The sequence below is a fragment of the Pteropus alecto genome, unplaced genomic scaffold (genome assembly GCF_000325575.1).
Source record: "Pteropus alecto unplaced genomic scaffold, ASM32557v1 scaffold69, whole genome shotgun sequence".
NCBI lineage: Eukaryota > Metazoa > Chordata > Mammalia > Chiroptera > Pteropodidae > Pteropus > Pteropus alecto.
The window spans coordinates 7,904,321-7,923,123 of NW_006494610.1; the positions used below are offsets into that span (position 1 = coordinate 7,904,321).

Below are 18,803 nucleotides of genomic sequence, written 5' to 3' on the forward strand. Positions count from 1 at the left end.
CATGAGTCTATATTTATATTGTTCTTTCTACTATTAGCACTAGTATTACTACTACTACCACTGCTACTACTACTGGCAGTAGTAATACCTACTACTGAAAAGAATAGAAGAGAAGGAAAAGCTCTCATTAACAAAAGTGGGAACTAATAAATAAAGAAGTGTAGGAAATCAAAAAAATAACTACTTTAAAACCAGCATAGTACTACTTCATGCAAAATTAATCAAAGTATGCAGAAGCTATTTTATGAAATTTGTTTGGCAATAGGATGTTTACTCAGTCTCAAAGGCCCCAGTCATTTTTGTTGTTGTTATATACAAAGAGAGGTTTTTCCTGTACCCTACTTAACCACATCATTCTTTTCTGTGGAGTAAAATTTTTCAGAAGAAAATGTTGGAAAATATGTATGTCATTCTAAAAAGGTCTCACTTTTTTGATGTCGTTAAGAGCCACTCATTTAATTTTTTCTTTTATTTTTTAAAATGCATAATTTGCTGAATAAAATCTCATTTTTATGAAAAATAAATTTGGGTGAAAATATATTTTAATTTGAGATATTTAAGTCTCTTAGGTTGGTACGGATTTCAGAGTATTTTAATTTTTATGTTGATTTTCATGAATTTATATGCTTGTAAAAAATGTTTTTGTTCTATATTCCCTAGTAATCACTAGGTGTTTTTTTTTTTCATATATTTATGTATAGACTGCTATCGTGGAAATGGCAAAAATTATATGGGCAATTTATCCAAAACACGATCTGGACTAACATGTTCAATGTGGGACAAGAACATGGAAGACTTACACCGGTGTGTAAATGTATTTCTTTCAATATATAGTATGTAGTGATAATAGCAAATGGGTGTACTCAAATATGTACATTGTTATTCCTTTCCATTTATTATTTGTGCACTCAATTTAATATTTTCTCTCTAAGCAGCAAACTTTTAAATAAGCAATTCAATCCAGCACATATTTATTGAGTATTTACTGTATGTTTTGCTCTGTAATAGGTACCATGGGGAGCATTAACAAAAAGTGGATGTACATTTTGGCTTCGTTTATAAGGAGGATGTGGTCATATTAAGAAAACAATTACATAAGTTGATAAGACTGTATCAGTGTATAATTAAGTGGTAAATCTTGAGTTTCATATAGTACAGTATATTATTGTTTCATAATTAACCATTAATTGTTAATATTCATGAAAAATCAGTAAGTTATCATTTTTATGTCCATACAGACCTTAATATCCAATTAACAACTAAAATCTTAGACAGGTTTCCTTGCATAACCTAATTTTTACATGTAAAACTTTTCTATATTTAAAAGAATGTATAGAAATTTGAAAAAATCTATATATTTCAAAGAATTACAGATTTTGACATTGGACATATTCTCAACAAAATAAGTTGTCTTCCACTTGACTCTAGTAATAGTGTTAGTGTGTTTGAAATTACAAAAGAAGTATCAGACATAGTTATGACATAAAACTGATTTTTAATAAATATATAAATATATGCACTAGAATAAAATATTACAAGGTTATTTGATTAAATATATAGTTGCTTTACGTGACTTGTCATCTCATTTGACCATCACAATCCTATATGAAAAAAATTTTTCTATATATGTGAATCAGAATTTTAGGTCTCAGAGAAGTTGAGTCATTTTGACTCCAGCCCAGCTTTAACTTTAAAGCCTTTTTTCCTTTCCAAAATATACTCACTAATGGGTGATAATTGTTTCAACTAATTTATTTCATGAGCAAATAGTGATAGTTCTAAAGCCATGTTAACATAAATATTCAATTCACATATGTAAACCGCACATGTACTTTTAAGTTTTCTAATAGCCACATTAAAAGAAGTAAAAATAAACAGGTAAAATTATTTTTAATAATATATTTTTATTAATCCAATAAATGTAAAGCTTTTTCATTTTAATATGTATTTAATATAAAGTTATTAATGAGATTTTATATATTTTTTCATATTAAAGCTTCAAAATCTGATACATATTTACAATTATAGCTTGCCCCAGTTTGGACTAGTAGTCATATGTAGTCAGTAGCTACTGTTTTGGACACTGTAGCTCTAAGACTTCTGTCCTCATAGATCTCACACTCCAGTATGGAATGCCATATTATAAATGGCATGAAAATATAGCATATTTTATGCCATAGAAATGCAAAGAAGTTCCACCCAAGCCTGATGGGTGGAAGGTCACGACCATGGATGGTCAGGAAGACTTGCTAGAGGAAAAGACATTAGCTGTGACATACATGATAAGGAGGAGTTGGTAAAAGGAAGTGTAGGAGAAAGAGTACATTAGGCAGAAGTAATAACTTGTGCCAAAGCCCAAAGATTAAAGTATTTGAAAATCAGAAATAATTTTGGTAGGTCGAAGCATAGTGTAATTTGGTCCATGTCCACAGAGGAGAAATTCTCCACTGGCAAGACCATAAAGAGCCCTGTAAGCTGTGTTAAGTTTTGATTTTATCCTAAGCATTAAAGCAATTCATTAAGGAATTTTAAGCAAAAATGTACTGTATACTTGAAACTATAATACAATACAATTTTTTTAAATTGGCATGATTAAAATTAAATGCTGATTTCAATACTGCTATTTTTAAAATTGTTTTTAGAAATACAGCGGGGCAGATGTAGCTCTTATGGACTTGTCAGAGACAATTGTGCCAACTTTGCCTTCAGTGATTTCACATTGGAAGGCTGACATTTTTGTGGTAGAATTATTTACACCACAGAAATCATCAAAGGCAACAAATAAACACCCTTCTGACACACCTCAGAGTACCAGTTGTTAAACATTTAGCAGCATGCCACTGGAAATACGTGACATATTTATTCAGGTATTGCAATGATTATAACAATTTATTCATTGAGTTTGGTTTGACTTTTGGAAGTAATTAAAAGTCATTTAGAAATAATTTGTACAAAATTGATGAATGATTAAGTTGCACAGTAACAACTGAGTAAGAAGGTAGTACAGCCTGGTTTTGAACATCAACTCTAGAAAGGGCCATGTGTTCAAACCCCTTCCCTACTGCTTATGAGCCATGTGACCCTAGACGAATTAATTGTCCTCTATGGATTTCAAAATCCTCCAAAAAAAAAAAAAATAGCATAATCTTAGAGCCTGTTTCATTAGGTTAGTCTAAATTTCTGTATGTAAATCACCAGTGATAGAATTTGGTATGTAGTAAGTACCGAATGTGATTGCTGTTGTTACTGCTCCAGAAAATGAACCTTAGTTCAGAAAGATAGTCCAAGTGTCCATGTCCAAGTTCTTCCCAATTTTTTAAATGACATATTAATTACATTCAAACATTATAGTAATTAATAATCTAAGACAAATTCAGTTAGAGATATAGTTTTCATGACTTAGGATGGCCATGTGGAGTCTGACTTCATCAATGTTATTGAGGAAAATATAAATATTGATGTTATATGAGTAGGCATGTTTTTATAAAATAACATACTTTTTTTTGCTTTTCTGTGTAATAAATTTAGTTAAGATGTAAAATAAGAAAGGCTAAAATGTTACTCAGTTATTTCTCAAAAGATCACATTTTGTAACTCTATGACCAGTGATATTTCAAAATTTATTTCATTAGTACATTATTATTTTTTCAGTGTATCTTCTAGTACTTTGTCATATTAATTTTTCAAGTGATGCTTCAACTGTTTCTGAAATATGAAAAAATATTTTTGCAATGGTATTTTTTATTTATTTTATGACCTTAATCTTGTTTGTCATCTGCTCTCTTTTTTTCGGTAATATTTCTCCATTTCTATGCACAAGGGTATTGATGTCTTGCCACTGCAGTTATAAATAGAAGTAAAGTCACAAAATCTTTCATTTTATCTAAGCTAATTATGTAGCCCTGTTCCACACTCCTGAGTTAGAGACCATGCTTCCAAAGTATAAGAACAACAAAATAAATCTCAAACAAAATAATCAAAATTTATACCAGTCGAAGCTTGTGTTGTATCTATAATGAAAGTTATGTGCTAGGATTATATCTTCTCGGTGACATTTTGTTTTTCTTGGACAAAATGAGCATCTTGTGATGTTCAGTTTGTTGTTTATGTAGGCACATCTTCTGGGAACCAGATGCTAGTAAGTTGAATAAGAATTACTGCCGGAATCCTGACGATGATGCCCATGGTCCTTGGTGTTACACAGGGAACCCTCTCATTCCTTGGGATTACTGCCCCATTTCTCGTTGTAAGTACATTTAGTGATCTTTTTCAGGTAAAATATTTTAGATATACTGCATATTCTTTAAACTGATACCTTAATCAGAGGTGAAAATAATATAGGAAGGATGCAATTGATCCCCAAGTTAGGATGCACTCCAGAGAGATTCACTCACACACACACACACACACACACACACACACACACACACACCCCTTTCTTCATCTTTCATCTAAACAAGGAGACACTTTTTAAAGATTTTCTTTTCTTAGGAGATTCCAATTTGGAATCCAGAGGCAGGAAATGGTCATGGTTCTAATATGACTGCTGTAGAAAGACCTCCCTGTGCCCCACCATCAGGACTGCCTGCTCAGCCTCTGAACGCAGCAGAGCTCTCAGCAAAGTTCCCAGCCCACTAACAAACCAATGAACAGACCTGAAATAGTGGTGCTTCTATCGTCTTCTCTGTTCTTTAGACCAAGACTAAGAAGCCTGGAGCATTCCATTTACTTCTCTGAACCCAAGATTATTTTGTTAAAAGAGTATTAGTGCATAAAGTAAAAGATATATGTAAAATATATATGTCTAATATACTTCATGTAAAAGAGCTCCTACAGATCAATAAGAAAAAGATAACAGGAGAAAAATGATGAGTCTTCAACAATAAAATAATTAATAAACAAATAAAAAACATTAAAACTTAATAGCAAGAAAAATGAAATTATAAAAGCATAAGAAGAATTTTCTACCTGTCAAGTTGGCAAATAAAATAAGATTGTTAATGCCTAATATTAGTGAGGGCCTGGGTAATCAATACTGTTTTACTATCTGAATTAGAATCTGTGTCTGGAATTAGATTAGGAGAATATATCAGGTATTTCAATCTTAGCACTATAGAAATTTAATTCTGGATAAATCTCGTTGTGGAAGGTTGTCCTGTGCGTTATAAGATGTTTAATAGTATCCCTGGCTTCAATGAACTAGATGTCAATAGCACCACCAATTTCTCCAGTCATGACAATCAAAACTATCTCCAGACATTCCAAGTGTCCTCTGGAGATTGGGGGCAAAATGACCCCCACTGTGATCCACTGATGTAGAGTAATATATATTGAGATGGGAATATATCCTTAATATAATATTGAGTGAAAAGCCTCAATATAAGGCTGTGTCAGTAGCACGGATCCATTTTACTACACTACATATCTCAAAGTTCTGTTTATATGAACACATTTAAACACTATGTTAAACTACCTTCTTGTTTAAAGAACATACTTTTATAAGTTCAGAAAGAGTATGTTGTAAGAATGTTTTTCTTGTGAGATGAGCCAGTAGCAGGTACCTTGAAAACAGCAGCAAAAATACTTTAAAAAGAGATTAGATTGAAGAAATAATATCTGCTTTAAAACATAAAATACAAACACAAGTTTATATTTTTCTTTATTGTATGTCAAATTAAAGAAATAATTTCTTACCTTAAGTGGAAACAGTGGTCATGTTTTAAGAAATTTTAGCATAAAAAGAAAAACTTCTTAAATATAATTTTATCATGTATATCAGTAATTAAGACTTGGAACTTCCCAATGTATTTTTAATAAAGAAATTCTCTAAAATAATAAATAAACATGTTACGTTTACAAAGAAATACTATTTTATATTATTCTATTTTATTTCGTCTGCTATAATCATAGCCTTTCAAATTACTTACTGTTTCTCTGGTGTTCTACTTTTCCCATATTACGGTTTCATAGGTCCTGAAAATGTTCCACAGAAGCTGTCTTTCAAGTTTTAACACTAAAACAAACAAGCAAACAAGCCTACCTCTCTGGCACATACATTTTTTTTAATGCTTAAAGGATTTTTTTCTTTAATATTAGTTTTACTTTATGGGACTTTTTTGTTAAATTTCTATGATTAAGAATAATAATGGCTAATAGAATATATAGTGCTCTAGGAAAAAGGAGAAAAAGTCAATGATCTGGCTTTTAAAACACATTCTAATTCTCTCTCTACATAATTCTAGATTTGTAAAAATCAGAACAGTTTAATTTTAGCAGATAGAGTAAAACGCTCCCATAGAATCTCAGGAAACTGTGCTTTGAATTATAAACCTAACTGACACAGGACTATAATAATTTAAAAGTTTTCAAAACATATTTTCAAACAACATTTTAAAACTAAAAATTGTAATGTGTTATTGAAAGACTTCTAGGTGTTCTAGCATTTGATTAAATACTATTGCAGATAACTCATTTGTATTTCAATGTATTCTGAACATTAATTTCAATAAATATTTTTACAGTGTCATTTCTTTAAATAATATGTATAGCCAGGATTTATTTACATTTTCTCTCTGGCGAAAGGCTAATAAAATTTATCTTTAGAAGATTTGAGTTCTTATTTATTTAACTACAGAGGCTGTATAAATCATTTTTGCACTGTATATTTGTATTACAAAACATTTAAAGGTTTTTATTCCTTTTAAACAAATGATTACAAAATAATATTTAACATACATTCTTGGGATTATCAAATATGCAAAAATAAAACTGTGGAAATTACTATAATCTTTGTCTATAATTGTACATACTCTTAGAAAAATCTTAGAAAAATCCTGTTTTAACTACTGAGAGTATAGTGGTTAAGAGCTTCAACTTTGACTTACTGGCTAAGAATTCTAGCTCTATCACTATAGTGCCTTGGGCAAGTTACATCTGTCTCATTATTTATTCATTTATTAACAATTTTAAATTGAGCTGCTATTGTGTGCAAAGCCCTATGAACATGTTAGGTGTTCAACAATGTAAGCAATGTTTCTTATCTTCAAATAGTTTTCAATATAGAGAGGAAAAATTTATGTAAATAATTGTAAATATAATCATTTAATAAATATATAACAATAAATATATAATAGGATGAGAATATAGATGTCTGCCTAGAGAAATATGTGTTCATAGAGTTTTGAACTTGAACCAAAAATTTAACAAGAATATGTTAAAAAATTTCTTTTGTTTTCAGCAAGAGTTCGTATTTGATTCTGAGGACATATAAACACACACGCACACATTTAACTACTCTCACATAGATATAACTTTTTACCATTGACATGTTTTCTTTCTTCGATTTTAAGTTGAATCAATACAAAACAAGATTGTATCATATATATACATATATATATATATATTTCAGATTTGAGTACTGTGGGGAGTTAGTGGGGCAGAAGTAAAAGGAAAAATGAGAATAGTGGAAAATGGAAAAGATCTAGAGAGCAGTTTTTAAGAATTTACTCAAAGTGTACAGTAGAACTCGGAATGCTTTTGAAAAATTAGTAATTTAGCTTTCAACCCAGAATCTCCAGAAATCTGATTTTAAGCGGTATTTCAGCTGATTATAAAGTGTGAGAAATATTAGGTTAGAAGAAGCTCTATATGTGTATATGTATGTATTCTCAAGTATATATCTATATGTATATATTCTCAAGTATTATTAATATTAATACCAATAACATATTCATTATTCATTAATTATTAAAGCCCACAATTTATAATATCTGTATATTTTTTAAAAGTTAAATATTTTAGTAAGGTACAAAAAATGAACTAAATACTTTATTGGTAAATGAACTTAAGTAAAATCTCTATATCATGTATGAGATTTTCCATAAATAACAATCAAAATTGCATCTATTACAAAGGAATTCATATGCCATTATTGTTTTGTTGCTGGTTTATTTGAGCTCAGGGCATTTCCAGGGATTAACAACCAGCTGGGTCTAAACAGTGCCTGACTAAACTCTGCTATCAATTCTGAGCAGTCAGACATTAAACTCCAGGAAATGCCTTTGTGCCTCATTTTTTACTGCTTAAGTATTTTCAAATCCTAGCATCTTCCAAGCCTTTCTCTGTGTAGCATTTAAACCCCAGTTGGGAGGTTATGAAAAAGGAATAAGTTATGAGGTTTTAGTCAGGATTAATTTTCAGTTTCTGGTGTAGTCTTTTTTCCATACCTTTTTTTAAACTACCATCTGGAAAAAACAATCTTTGAAATATTCTAACAAAATTATATTGTTATTCCTCTTTTTCATTAATGATGATTTTTATCTTCTAGAATTTTTAAAGTTTCCTGAAGCATGTGAAGTTTCAGTTATTTTCAACCATATTTTTTAAAAAATAGTTTTCAGAAAAATTGTAAATGGGCCAATTATAGTAAAATAACATAGTTTATCTGGGTGAATGGCCCAAGCAAGCAATAATAAACCACTGTTGCCATTCAATGAAATGATCCTTGTGTATGATGTTGAGTATCTTGGTAGAATGAGGCAACTCCTTGATGCCAATAGAAAGCCTCTACAGTCATAGAACAGGGCTTTCCTCACATCACCTGATACCAGTAGGCATGCACCTTCAATATTGAACAATAAAAGTGATATATAATTTCTCAAAAGAGTACTATACATTTTATCTTTGAATAAAATGTCAAGAATTTAGTAAACTATCCGATTTATGGCTATTTGAATTTCAATATATAGCTTTAGTTCTGTATAACAGAAATATATATATGAATTATGTATATACTTATTTTTACAGGTGAAGGTGATACCACACCTACAATAGTCAATTTAGACCGTAAGTAATATTTCAAAATATATAGTATATTTGAGTCTCTGTGTGCCAAAAATTATGTCATTATTTTCTTCATAGGAAAATATCACTATATTAACTTCCATCATATAAATAAGTTAATCTATTTTATTAAAAATTTTTTCTATGTGCTATATAGAGGTTACAAAGGGAACTGCATACTAAATTTATCAAAATTCAATTCTCTATCAGAAAATATAACATGTTATATATGAAAGGCATTTATATTGCTTTTAATTTGGGGTAAAATGTATATATGGACCTTCACTATCTTTTAAATTAAATAAAGATGCAAAAGTCAGAAGGAGTGAAACCAGAAGTTTGGAAAGTTATGCAGTGTCTATCTTGCTCTATCTTTAAAGCTCTTTGCACACCCTCCTAGGCAAAAGATGACACAATTTGAGAGGTTCAGTTGATACTCAATTTAAGAAAATCTGTTGAGAGCTGCTGCTTGTTTTTAATTTTCACATATTTCTTGGGCTAAAGGAAGTTACTCAAGTAATCATCTGCACTATCTCAAGCTGAAGAAGTTATTGGAAATCTATTGTAGATGACGGACAGGAGTAGAAAGGATAAGGCAAGGAACACAAAGGAGGGTCAGGAAAAGTTTACTTTATAAATTCTGTACTATGTCATTTGGATATCAGGATTGGGACTTAGTAATTATGTCATTTAGATACAATTTCAATAAATATCATACTGGTAACCTGTTTCAAAATGGCTCTGCATTCTCACTTAACAATTTTTTTTTCCTATTGATTTTTTTAGGCTATTGATTTGCATTGACATTTAGAAATAACCATTAAAAATAACATTGTTTCATTTTATATTGAGGTTGGTGAGGGAAATACAATTAGTATTAGATTTGAAGGACTTGTACTCAGTGCTGAGCGAGCAAAGCCCCTGTCACTACCATGGCAATACTGTTGACCTTGAGGTGATTAGTTTTTCTGTGTTACTCATCTACTTACATGAGAATTGCAAACACGTTGGACTTGATTTGGCCTAGTAGTCCTAATACTTACTTTTTTCCCCAAAAAATATTCTTCTGACACAATTACAGTAGTTACATTTCTCTAGTTACGATTGCATTTAAGAAAGCCGCAAGGCATAGTATTTCAAAATGTTTTGTCAAAATGTTATGTTTGGTCCTCTTTTTAGATCCTGTAATATCTTGCGCCAAAACAAAACAATTGCGAGTTGTAAATGGAATTCCAACACGAACAAATGTAGGATGGATGGTTAGTTTGAAATACAGGTAATTATTAACAGACACAAATCATATGTATTTGGCTTATTTGCAAAAGGCACATTCCCAGCAGTATGGTCATGCGTGGTCATGAAGGTCGTACCCACCACATAGGCACCCAATATGAGGGGACATAAGGGGGGCTGATGACATTCTGCTTGCCAAACAGCCCTAGATTTTGCAATTGTGCCTCCAGAGATAGTGACTTTTTAAATGTTTACAAAGTTCTCATATGTGTAGGCATTGTCTTACAAGTGACACTTAGTTCTGATTAAGCAAAAGACAACTACAAAGAGAATTTACTTATACTGTGATATAACCATACAAGTTATAATGCGTATGTTATTAATTTCTCAAACTAGGATATTTTAACTTTATTTTCTAACATGCTTATGCATAATCATATCAGAAATTTTATATTCATTTATAATTTTTGACTTTTTTATTGTCATACTAATGAAAAATAGCAATGATTGAAATTATAGAATGTTATAATTAAAAATACTAACAAACAATATTGATAGTTACATAGTGTTGCTATTGGAATATTCAGTGTGGGTAAAAAAAAAATCACGACATTTATATTTCTCAGTGCTCTTTAGAATCAGTGACATGTTCTTTGTAGAATAACTGCAAAATATATTGTTATACAAAAACTTAGTTTAGTAATTATGTTATACAAATTTAATAATTTAATAAATTTAATAAATTTTGAAAATGGGAGATAATAAAATCTGATCTTAAACATTTTCTATATGCCACATATATTATACCCTTTGGTAATAAAATGTTAAAATATTTTTGTCAATATCTATCTCTATTGGAACTTCAAAATGTAACATACACAAAAACATGCCTGAATTCTAGCCGCATTTTTCCTTGTTTTCAAGACATCATATGTTTTTTCTTCCAAGCCTATGTGCTGTTGTTCCCACTGCATGTTGTATTTGTCTTCCTCTATATTTTATGCCTGAAAGATCTTATACCTTCTCGTTCTTCAAATACCAATTCGAATATCTCCTGTTTTGGAAAAACCTCCCTGTTCCTTTACCTCTAGCCTTCTAGAGTAGAAGAAAGTATATCTTTTATAACAATTAAATCACAATGATATTAAAGTAGAATAGAGATACTTGAAACTGAAGTTCTTTTATGAATAAGCCAATTCTGAGCAAACATAGAATTTATATCCTTTGATAAATATCAGGTAGAAGATGACCTAAATTTATTTTTTAGTGTGTCTTTCTTTCTAGGAGTAAATCATCAAATTTTAAAAATATGTATGTTGATAATTGTAGCGTAGCTGTCCTAGGTATGTAGTACTGAAATAGAATTCTGAAACTCACCAGAATATTAAAACTAATTGTGCAACATGAAGGTTTAATGAAGGCTGTAAAATTTGGGGGGAATGTTTCATTTTCTTTATTATAGAAAATGTTTCAAGGATTCACAGCTCTGAATTAATTAGTGATTCTTTGCAAATCTCATAACTCCAGAAAAAAAAAAAAGAGGTATGCACTTCTGAATTTATTATTATCAACAAGAAAATATACAAGGACACTCTTTTGGAGGTCTCCATGGAGAAGCAGGTGAAACTGTTTTTCATCAGATCAGAGTACTATAAACTTTTACAAAAAAAAAGATAGTTTTCCTTTTAAATCCAAGTTCTTAGTAACAACAGCTGTTTAGTTATTCTTCCAAAACACATACTTGGAGGAACAGAAATTAAAACTCAATATATATACTCTTATCCTCCTGTGTGGTACAGGCCATAAATAACTGTGGTCTTAGTCTGGGAATCCTCTTCTATTACTCTCTCAAGCGCTGAACATCTGTACTAGTTGGAAATGTCAATTGTGGAAAGTTGTACTTTTTTCATTTCTCTGCCAAAAATAATGGGTTTACAGATTTTAAATATCATCAAATAAATGTACTAGAATTTATTATTCTCTACAAATATTTAACAATTTCCTAGATGGTATGTCTTGCAAAATCGTTTTAATTTTATAAATAAAATATATTGCTGGTCTTAAGCTGAACGAACAAATTTACTGAAACTCAGTCATGTTCTAAATTAACATATTAGAACTAAATAATTGTAATGAAAGGGAAGGAGTGCTAATTTTATATATTGCTACCACCACATTTTTTTTAGAGTTTAAATAAAAAGTCAAATTTGCATTATTCATAATCAAACACTGAACTTAAAATAGGTCTACATTGTTTTTGTTGTTCATGTTTTTGTTCATTCTCGTTATCCCATACTTGTAGCACATACTTTCTCTCACAAGGCATGGATCTTAGTGTGTAACGACAGGGCTCCTTATACAAACACAAAGTTGATTTTATAAAGTTGTAATCACGTTATGAAAGAAAGTGCTAATGCTATAATAACTAAATATCTTTCTTATAAAAAGATTATTCATTTTATTTTGTTTGGGTTAATTTCTACATTTTTCTCTCAGTTGTTCTTATTTTTAACAAATGTAGCCATAGGTTTTGCATTAATTGGCAGGCAATCTTCCTGCACAGATGTTACTTGTTTCTCTTTCCTCTTTCTCACAGAAATAAACATATCTGCGGAGGATCATTGATAAAAGAAAGTTGGATTCTTACTGCAAGACAGTGTTTCCCTTCTCGGTAAAGTGTTTCTGAAACTAATTATTTGTTTTGAGCATTTAAAACTGTGTGTAGCTTCCACTTAGCTTTGAGGCTTAGAATGTGTATTCATTTGCTATTCACCAGCTTAGGGTGAACAAACTAATTTCTTTTTTATGTTTAGCTAACAAAACTTTCTTTGATTTAATTGATATTTACTTACTGGGTACTACTTCTTCTATTCATCTCTTTCTACAATTGGCATTACTCTCATTTGGGGGAGAAATCTGCTAGGATTGTGTAAATAATTTTTACCCCAACCTCTTACTTGCACTCTATATTTCTAGAAAGAAATTATTTTTCTGAATTATCAAAAAATTTCTTTCAATCTTCACTTATACTTTTTTTATGTAGAGCCAGCCTCAGAATCATCTTGGGAAATATTTATAATGAAAATTAGCCTAAAGAAAACATATGGAGGCAACATTTGTAAGCTTGCTACCTTATTCTCATTAAGATCACTCTGATTGGTAGTATAGATCTGCAACCTCATTTAAGAAACCAAATATATACACAGCTGAGATAAAAAGAAAAATTTACAGGAATATTGTAATTCATGTGACGTGCTTTACCTAATATTTTTCACATATAACTTACTCTCTGGCAGGCATAATCAAAAGTTTTTGAAATAGCTATTTAGATTTTTAGCAATTTATAGTTCTTCCTTATTATATGTGCTTATAGCAGTCAGAATTTTGCATAATAAATGTGTAGCTCTTTATTATATTTTGAATAAAATTTTAAATTTAAATTTTAAATTTAAATAATATATCTGTCCTTATAAACAACAATATATAAAAATAACATTATGCAATTTAAAATTACATTTTACATTTTAATTTTTTACTTAGAAACAAAGACTTGAAAGATTATGAAGCTTGGCTTGGAATCCATGATGTCCATGGAAGAGGAGATGAGAAACGCAGACAGGTTCTAAATGTTTCTCAGCTGGTGTATGGGCCTGAAGGATCAGATCTGGTATTACTGAAGCTTGCTAGGTTAGTTCCTGTAGAAGGTTTTGTATTTTTAACCTAGACTAGAATTGTTGAAGCTTTTTCTTCAGCTATGCAGCTATTCTTTCTCTCTCTTGTAGATTTATTATAAAAGCATATGCCACATTGTATATGTGTTTATATATGTATATATCTCCGTGTGCATATACACACATGGAAGCATTTTCAAAAATTTCAAAAATGAATAAATGAAGTTGGATCAACAGTCTGATCAGCCTGCTCTAAAACCAAAGCTTACTGAACAGTTAATTATTTAATAACTTTAACAGGTAAAATAATGATTTTAAAAAATAGCAAGAACTTTATTTTTAAATATTAGCAAATAACTTATTTCTCTACCACCCACAGATTTCTACATTATATATTAGACATTTCCTTTTCTTCACTTTTAAGAAACATGACTGTTTATTCTCTCTAAATATCATATTAAATATTAACACTATATTTTAATATATTAATTTTGTGTTGAAGGCAATCAAGAGTACTACCATTATATTGTCTCTTTTCAGACCTGCTGTCCTGGATGATTTTGTTAGTACAATCGATTTACCTAATTATGGGTGCACAATTCCTGAAAAAACCACTTGCAGTGTTTATGGCTGGGGCTACACTGGATGTAAGCTATTTTTAAAAGGATGAGGCAATATCATATTTATTTTATAAAACAAATTTGCATCTGTTTCTTATTTTTCTCACCTTATGCTTTGCTTGTTGACTGCATTTTTTTTACACTATTCTAGTGATCAACTCTGACGGTCTATTACGAGTAGCACATCTCTATATTATGGGGAATGAGAAATGCAGCCAATATCATCAAGGGAAGGTGACTCTGAATGAGTCTGAAATATGTGCTGGAGCTGAAAATATTGTAACAGGACCATGCGAGGTAAAAAGGGAGTTTTTGGTTTGGTTTTAGTTTTTAATAAGGAGGATATAATGAATAACATAGTTTCTCATGTTTATTTTTTGTCTATTTTTTCTCAAATAAAAATTATTGTACATCAACATGTTCTAAGAGAGAGGAATTGGGGAAGATAACCCTGTATTATCCTTGTACATTTCTTTTAACTAAACAGTGACACAGTTCATATTTCATTAGTAACAAACTATGATAACATTTGTTTCTATAAATAAATAAATAAAAATAAACAAGTAAATAAATAATAAACAAACTAATACAACCAGAGCTCTAAAGGAAAGCTGTCCTAATTAAAAGTATCCGAGTTTGATATAATAGCTTGCATTGTTCTACTGTTTTTCTAAATTTATATGATCTTCCCAAATTCTCCCTAAATAAATCACATTAATAATTTTATTAAGAAATACATGCCTGGTTTTAAATATTTAAATGTATTTTTGTTTAAGCCAGTGTCTATATGTGTTAACAAATTCTATTTTAAAAAACCAAAGGTCAAAGTCTATGACTATAAGAGCTTGGACACTGTCATTTGTTAGGCAACTGTTCTTTCAACTTGGCAGTGTTCCTATCCCCGTTTTACATAGACAAGCTGTTAAACTGTTATTTTAGATGTATTTTGAATTTAAGAGACACGCTCTTCAAGCTGGTGAGCTGTAGAATTGTAGAATATTATGTGTAGCAAAGCATAGGACGAGTTCAATAATAGAGACATGTAAGAAATGCCCTAAGGATGGAGCATAAATATGCATTGAAATGCTTGTGTTATTTATATTGCTCAGAGATTTATTCTTGAAAAGAAAATGTTTACTAAGGTAAAGATTTTTTCAGAACTTCTCAAAAATGATATCGTTAGAAACAGATATGTGTTTATAATCACTTTTAAATTTGGTGTTTCTCCGGTAAGTCAGTATCACTATGTTCATTATAACAAGTGAAAATCTGCAAGGAGAAAGACTTCTTTTCCTCCCTCCCTTCCTTCCATCTTTGCTTCCTTCCTTACCCTAGGAGCCCTATAAACATGAAGTTTTGAGCTAGACCTAATCTTCAAGATGATTTAGGAAGCTTATGCACTTATCCAACCTTACTGCAATTACTAAAAATGCATTGAAAACTGCACTTCAGGAATAGCCCGTAATTTGGTTTATCATCTATACATTCTTAGATTCTTAACTTTAATATTGTAGTATTTATCACTTTATCACATATTTGTTTTTTTATTCATGTGCACAAGACTTGACTTCAAATTGATTTCGCCACTTCTCAAAAATGCATGTATCCTCTAGAATGTTTTTTTAACATCACGAATATTTAAAACAGAGTAATAAAATCACTAAAACCATTGAACTCTAAACACGTAAAAAAGAAATCTTCCAAATGTTTGTATAATAGCAATAACATCACAGTTAGTGCAAGTTTCCCAAAGTGAATTGCTATGAAGAGATCATATTAGTAATCACTGGTGCTTCTTTATAAAAATCAAATTTATTAATTCATGTGGCATAGTTTATATGAAGTCTCTTAGAATAGCTATTTTTCTTTACTGTTTTATCTTCTGCTTTACCTTTGCCTTAATTTTCCCCATCATAGAATGTTGGTAGCTCTCTTCTTCTCACTTGTATTACAGAACTATATTTTGCGGTAGTTTAGTTTTATCTCATCACATCACTGCTGTGGGAAAATTAAGAGAGTCTCAAATACCTTTCTTTATACAAGGATGTCAAAAGCCAGTCATCACTATCTGAGGAGACTATATGGTGCACGAAAGTGATGCAGCACAGTTGTAATGATTATATACAATATGTATAATTCTATATGTATGTAAAAATATACATAAATCAATCAATCTATTCATCTTTTATCTACCTATCACGTTTCTATATCTGATAATACAACAGGGTTGCCATACAGAAATTGCCAAAGAATCATAGGCTGATTTCCACAATGGGGGGTATAAAATATAAATATAACTATATTAACTATTAATACCAACAGTAAATGCAGAAACATTCCTTCTTTATATCTAAAAAAGCAATTTATAAATTGTAAATAATATTATTTTATTAATTACAAGTTTATTTCATTTGTTAAAATCATTTTAAGGACAGGATTGGAGGAAGGAAAAAAAGCTTTAGGCTGTTTAATCATTAAAACTATATTATTACAAGTGGCTTTTGCACTTGCATTTTTCTACATTGTCTAAATTTTCTATACTGAAGATATTTTGAACATCAGAAGAAAATCAAAATAAATATAAAATCTACCTGCTATTTAAGCTATTAGTAGTTATATGTTAGTATGCATTCAACAAAGGCAAAACCTACTTTAAAAGATGAGTGAATATTTTGGAAAATATGTTATTCTAAAATAAATACTATACATCATAGAACACTTTGAATTTTTATACTTATCTCAGTCTTACTTGACTAATTCAATAGAAAGATAACAAATGGCCTAGTACATCAATTTTATGTCTTCATATTTCAGTTGCGGTTATTATCTCTCTTTTTTTATATATGTACCTTTGAGATACAAATCTATATAGAAAGTTTTAATTGATTATTAATTTTTATTTCTAAAATAATACTTTCTTGTTGTTATTGTTACATGTCCTCTTCCTAGGGAGACTATGGTGGCCCACTTGTTTGTGAACAGCATAAAATGAGAATGGTTCTTGGTGTCATTGTTCCTGGTCGTGGATGTGCCATTCCAAACCGTCCTGGTATTTTTGTCCGAGTAGCATATTATGCAAAATGGATACACAAAATTATATTAACATATAAGGTACCACAGTCATAGCTGATGTAACTGTGTCTGAAGCTTCCATCAATACAACGCTCTTTTACATGAAGATTCAGAGAACGTGGAATTAAAGTGTCACTTAAAACAATCCTAAGACAACTACTTGAGTGTCATGTTTGTTAAGATACTCATTAATATTTATGGATGTTTTCTGTTGTTTTGTTTGTCAGTGTTATTTTGTAAATGTTTAAGTGAATTAAGGTACATGCAAGTGTAGTAACATATCTCCTGAAGATACTTGAATGGATTAAAAAAATGCAAAGGTATAATTGCTGGATGATAAAAGATTTAATAGAAAAAGATCAATTAATCTCTCTACGCTGCTTTCCAAAGTTAGTTTCTTAATAATGAATAAACCATATGTTCAACATTATTTTAACCTCACAAAAGAAATTTATACCTTGTTTCCTTAAAATATAACTCGATATTAAATTATATTACCTTTCATATGCCATACATTATATTTTATTTGGTTCTCCTTACTGTGTATCCTGTAATACTGGTACACATACTTTTTACAAAAACATGTACCCATATACACATGCCTGAGTACATATGTGCCTACACTAGAGTTCAAATCATGGTGTATCCAGTATAACCCTTAAATATTCTGAAATTGTGTACTTATAGTTTTTCCTTAAGAAAAAAAAATTTTTTTTAAAGAGCAGTAGAAATATTAAGGAAAGGTGCAACATAGAATTGACTAGCTCATCCTTCTTATATAATCTTCAGATTACCTCTTTTGGTTGGTCTTTAAGGTGTGTTCATGACCCATTAAGTTAAATAACACCTAATCTAGGTGGTTACATATATTTACCATCCTAGTTGTATTATGCGGTTTCTAATTTTTAAAGAGAAGAGGGTAATATGTGTATTAGCATTATTTCTTTCCTCCAAATTTAGGGTCACTTTTTTTTTACGCAAGATATTTTTCTATCTATTTTCCTAAAGTATTTTTTTAAATTCTTAGATAACTGTGTAATTGAATATTAAAAATGTTTTGGTCTCTAAATATATTTAAGTAAGTTAACTCTAAGACTTGTTGCTGTGATTGGCTTCTAGATCACCATCTTTAATTTTTTAAAATTATTTCACAGAATATTTTCACATCTCCAAAGATCTGCAAATAACTTTATCAAATTATGCATTAAAGTACATATTGAAGAAAAAGGTCAAAATACTTTTCTGAACCTAGAAGTCTTTTAACCTAATAAAACTTTACTCAAGTAAAGAAAAAATAGAAAATGAAAGAAAGTGGCTTGTCTAAAATCAATTCAATTATATTTTTTAAAGTAGAGTTGAATCAGCT

General features: G+C 30.0%; 1 protein-coding gene across 2 annotated transcripts in view; it reads left to right on the forward strand.

Moving 5' to 3' along the window:
- HGF (hepatocyte growth factor) overlaps positions 1–17,491 on the forward strand; it is a 64,122-nt gene extending 46,631 nt beyond the window's left edge. For both annotated transcript variants that reach the window (XM_006925739.1, XM_006925738.1), the window contains exons 10-18: positions 702–804; positions 4,113–4,246; positions 8,806–8,844; positions 10,021–10,117; positions 12,671–12,745; positions 13,615–13,761; positions 14,286–14,392; positions 14,517–14,662; positions 17,315–17,491. In XM_006925739.1, the coding sequence (XP_006925801.1) occupies positions 702–804; positions 4,113–4,246; positions 8,806–8,844; positions 10,021–10,117; positions 12,671–12,745; positions 13,615–13,761; positions 14,286–14,392; positions 14,517–14,662; positions 17,315–17,491 (1,025 nt within the window). The remainder of the gene's footprint in view (positions 1–701; positions 805–4,112; positions 4,247–8,805; positions 8,845–10,020; positions 10,118–12,670; positions 12,746–13,614; positions 13,762–14,285; positions 14,393–14,516; positions 14,663–17,314) is intronic.
- Positions 17,492–18,803: the final 1,312 nt, after the last annotated feature.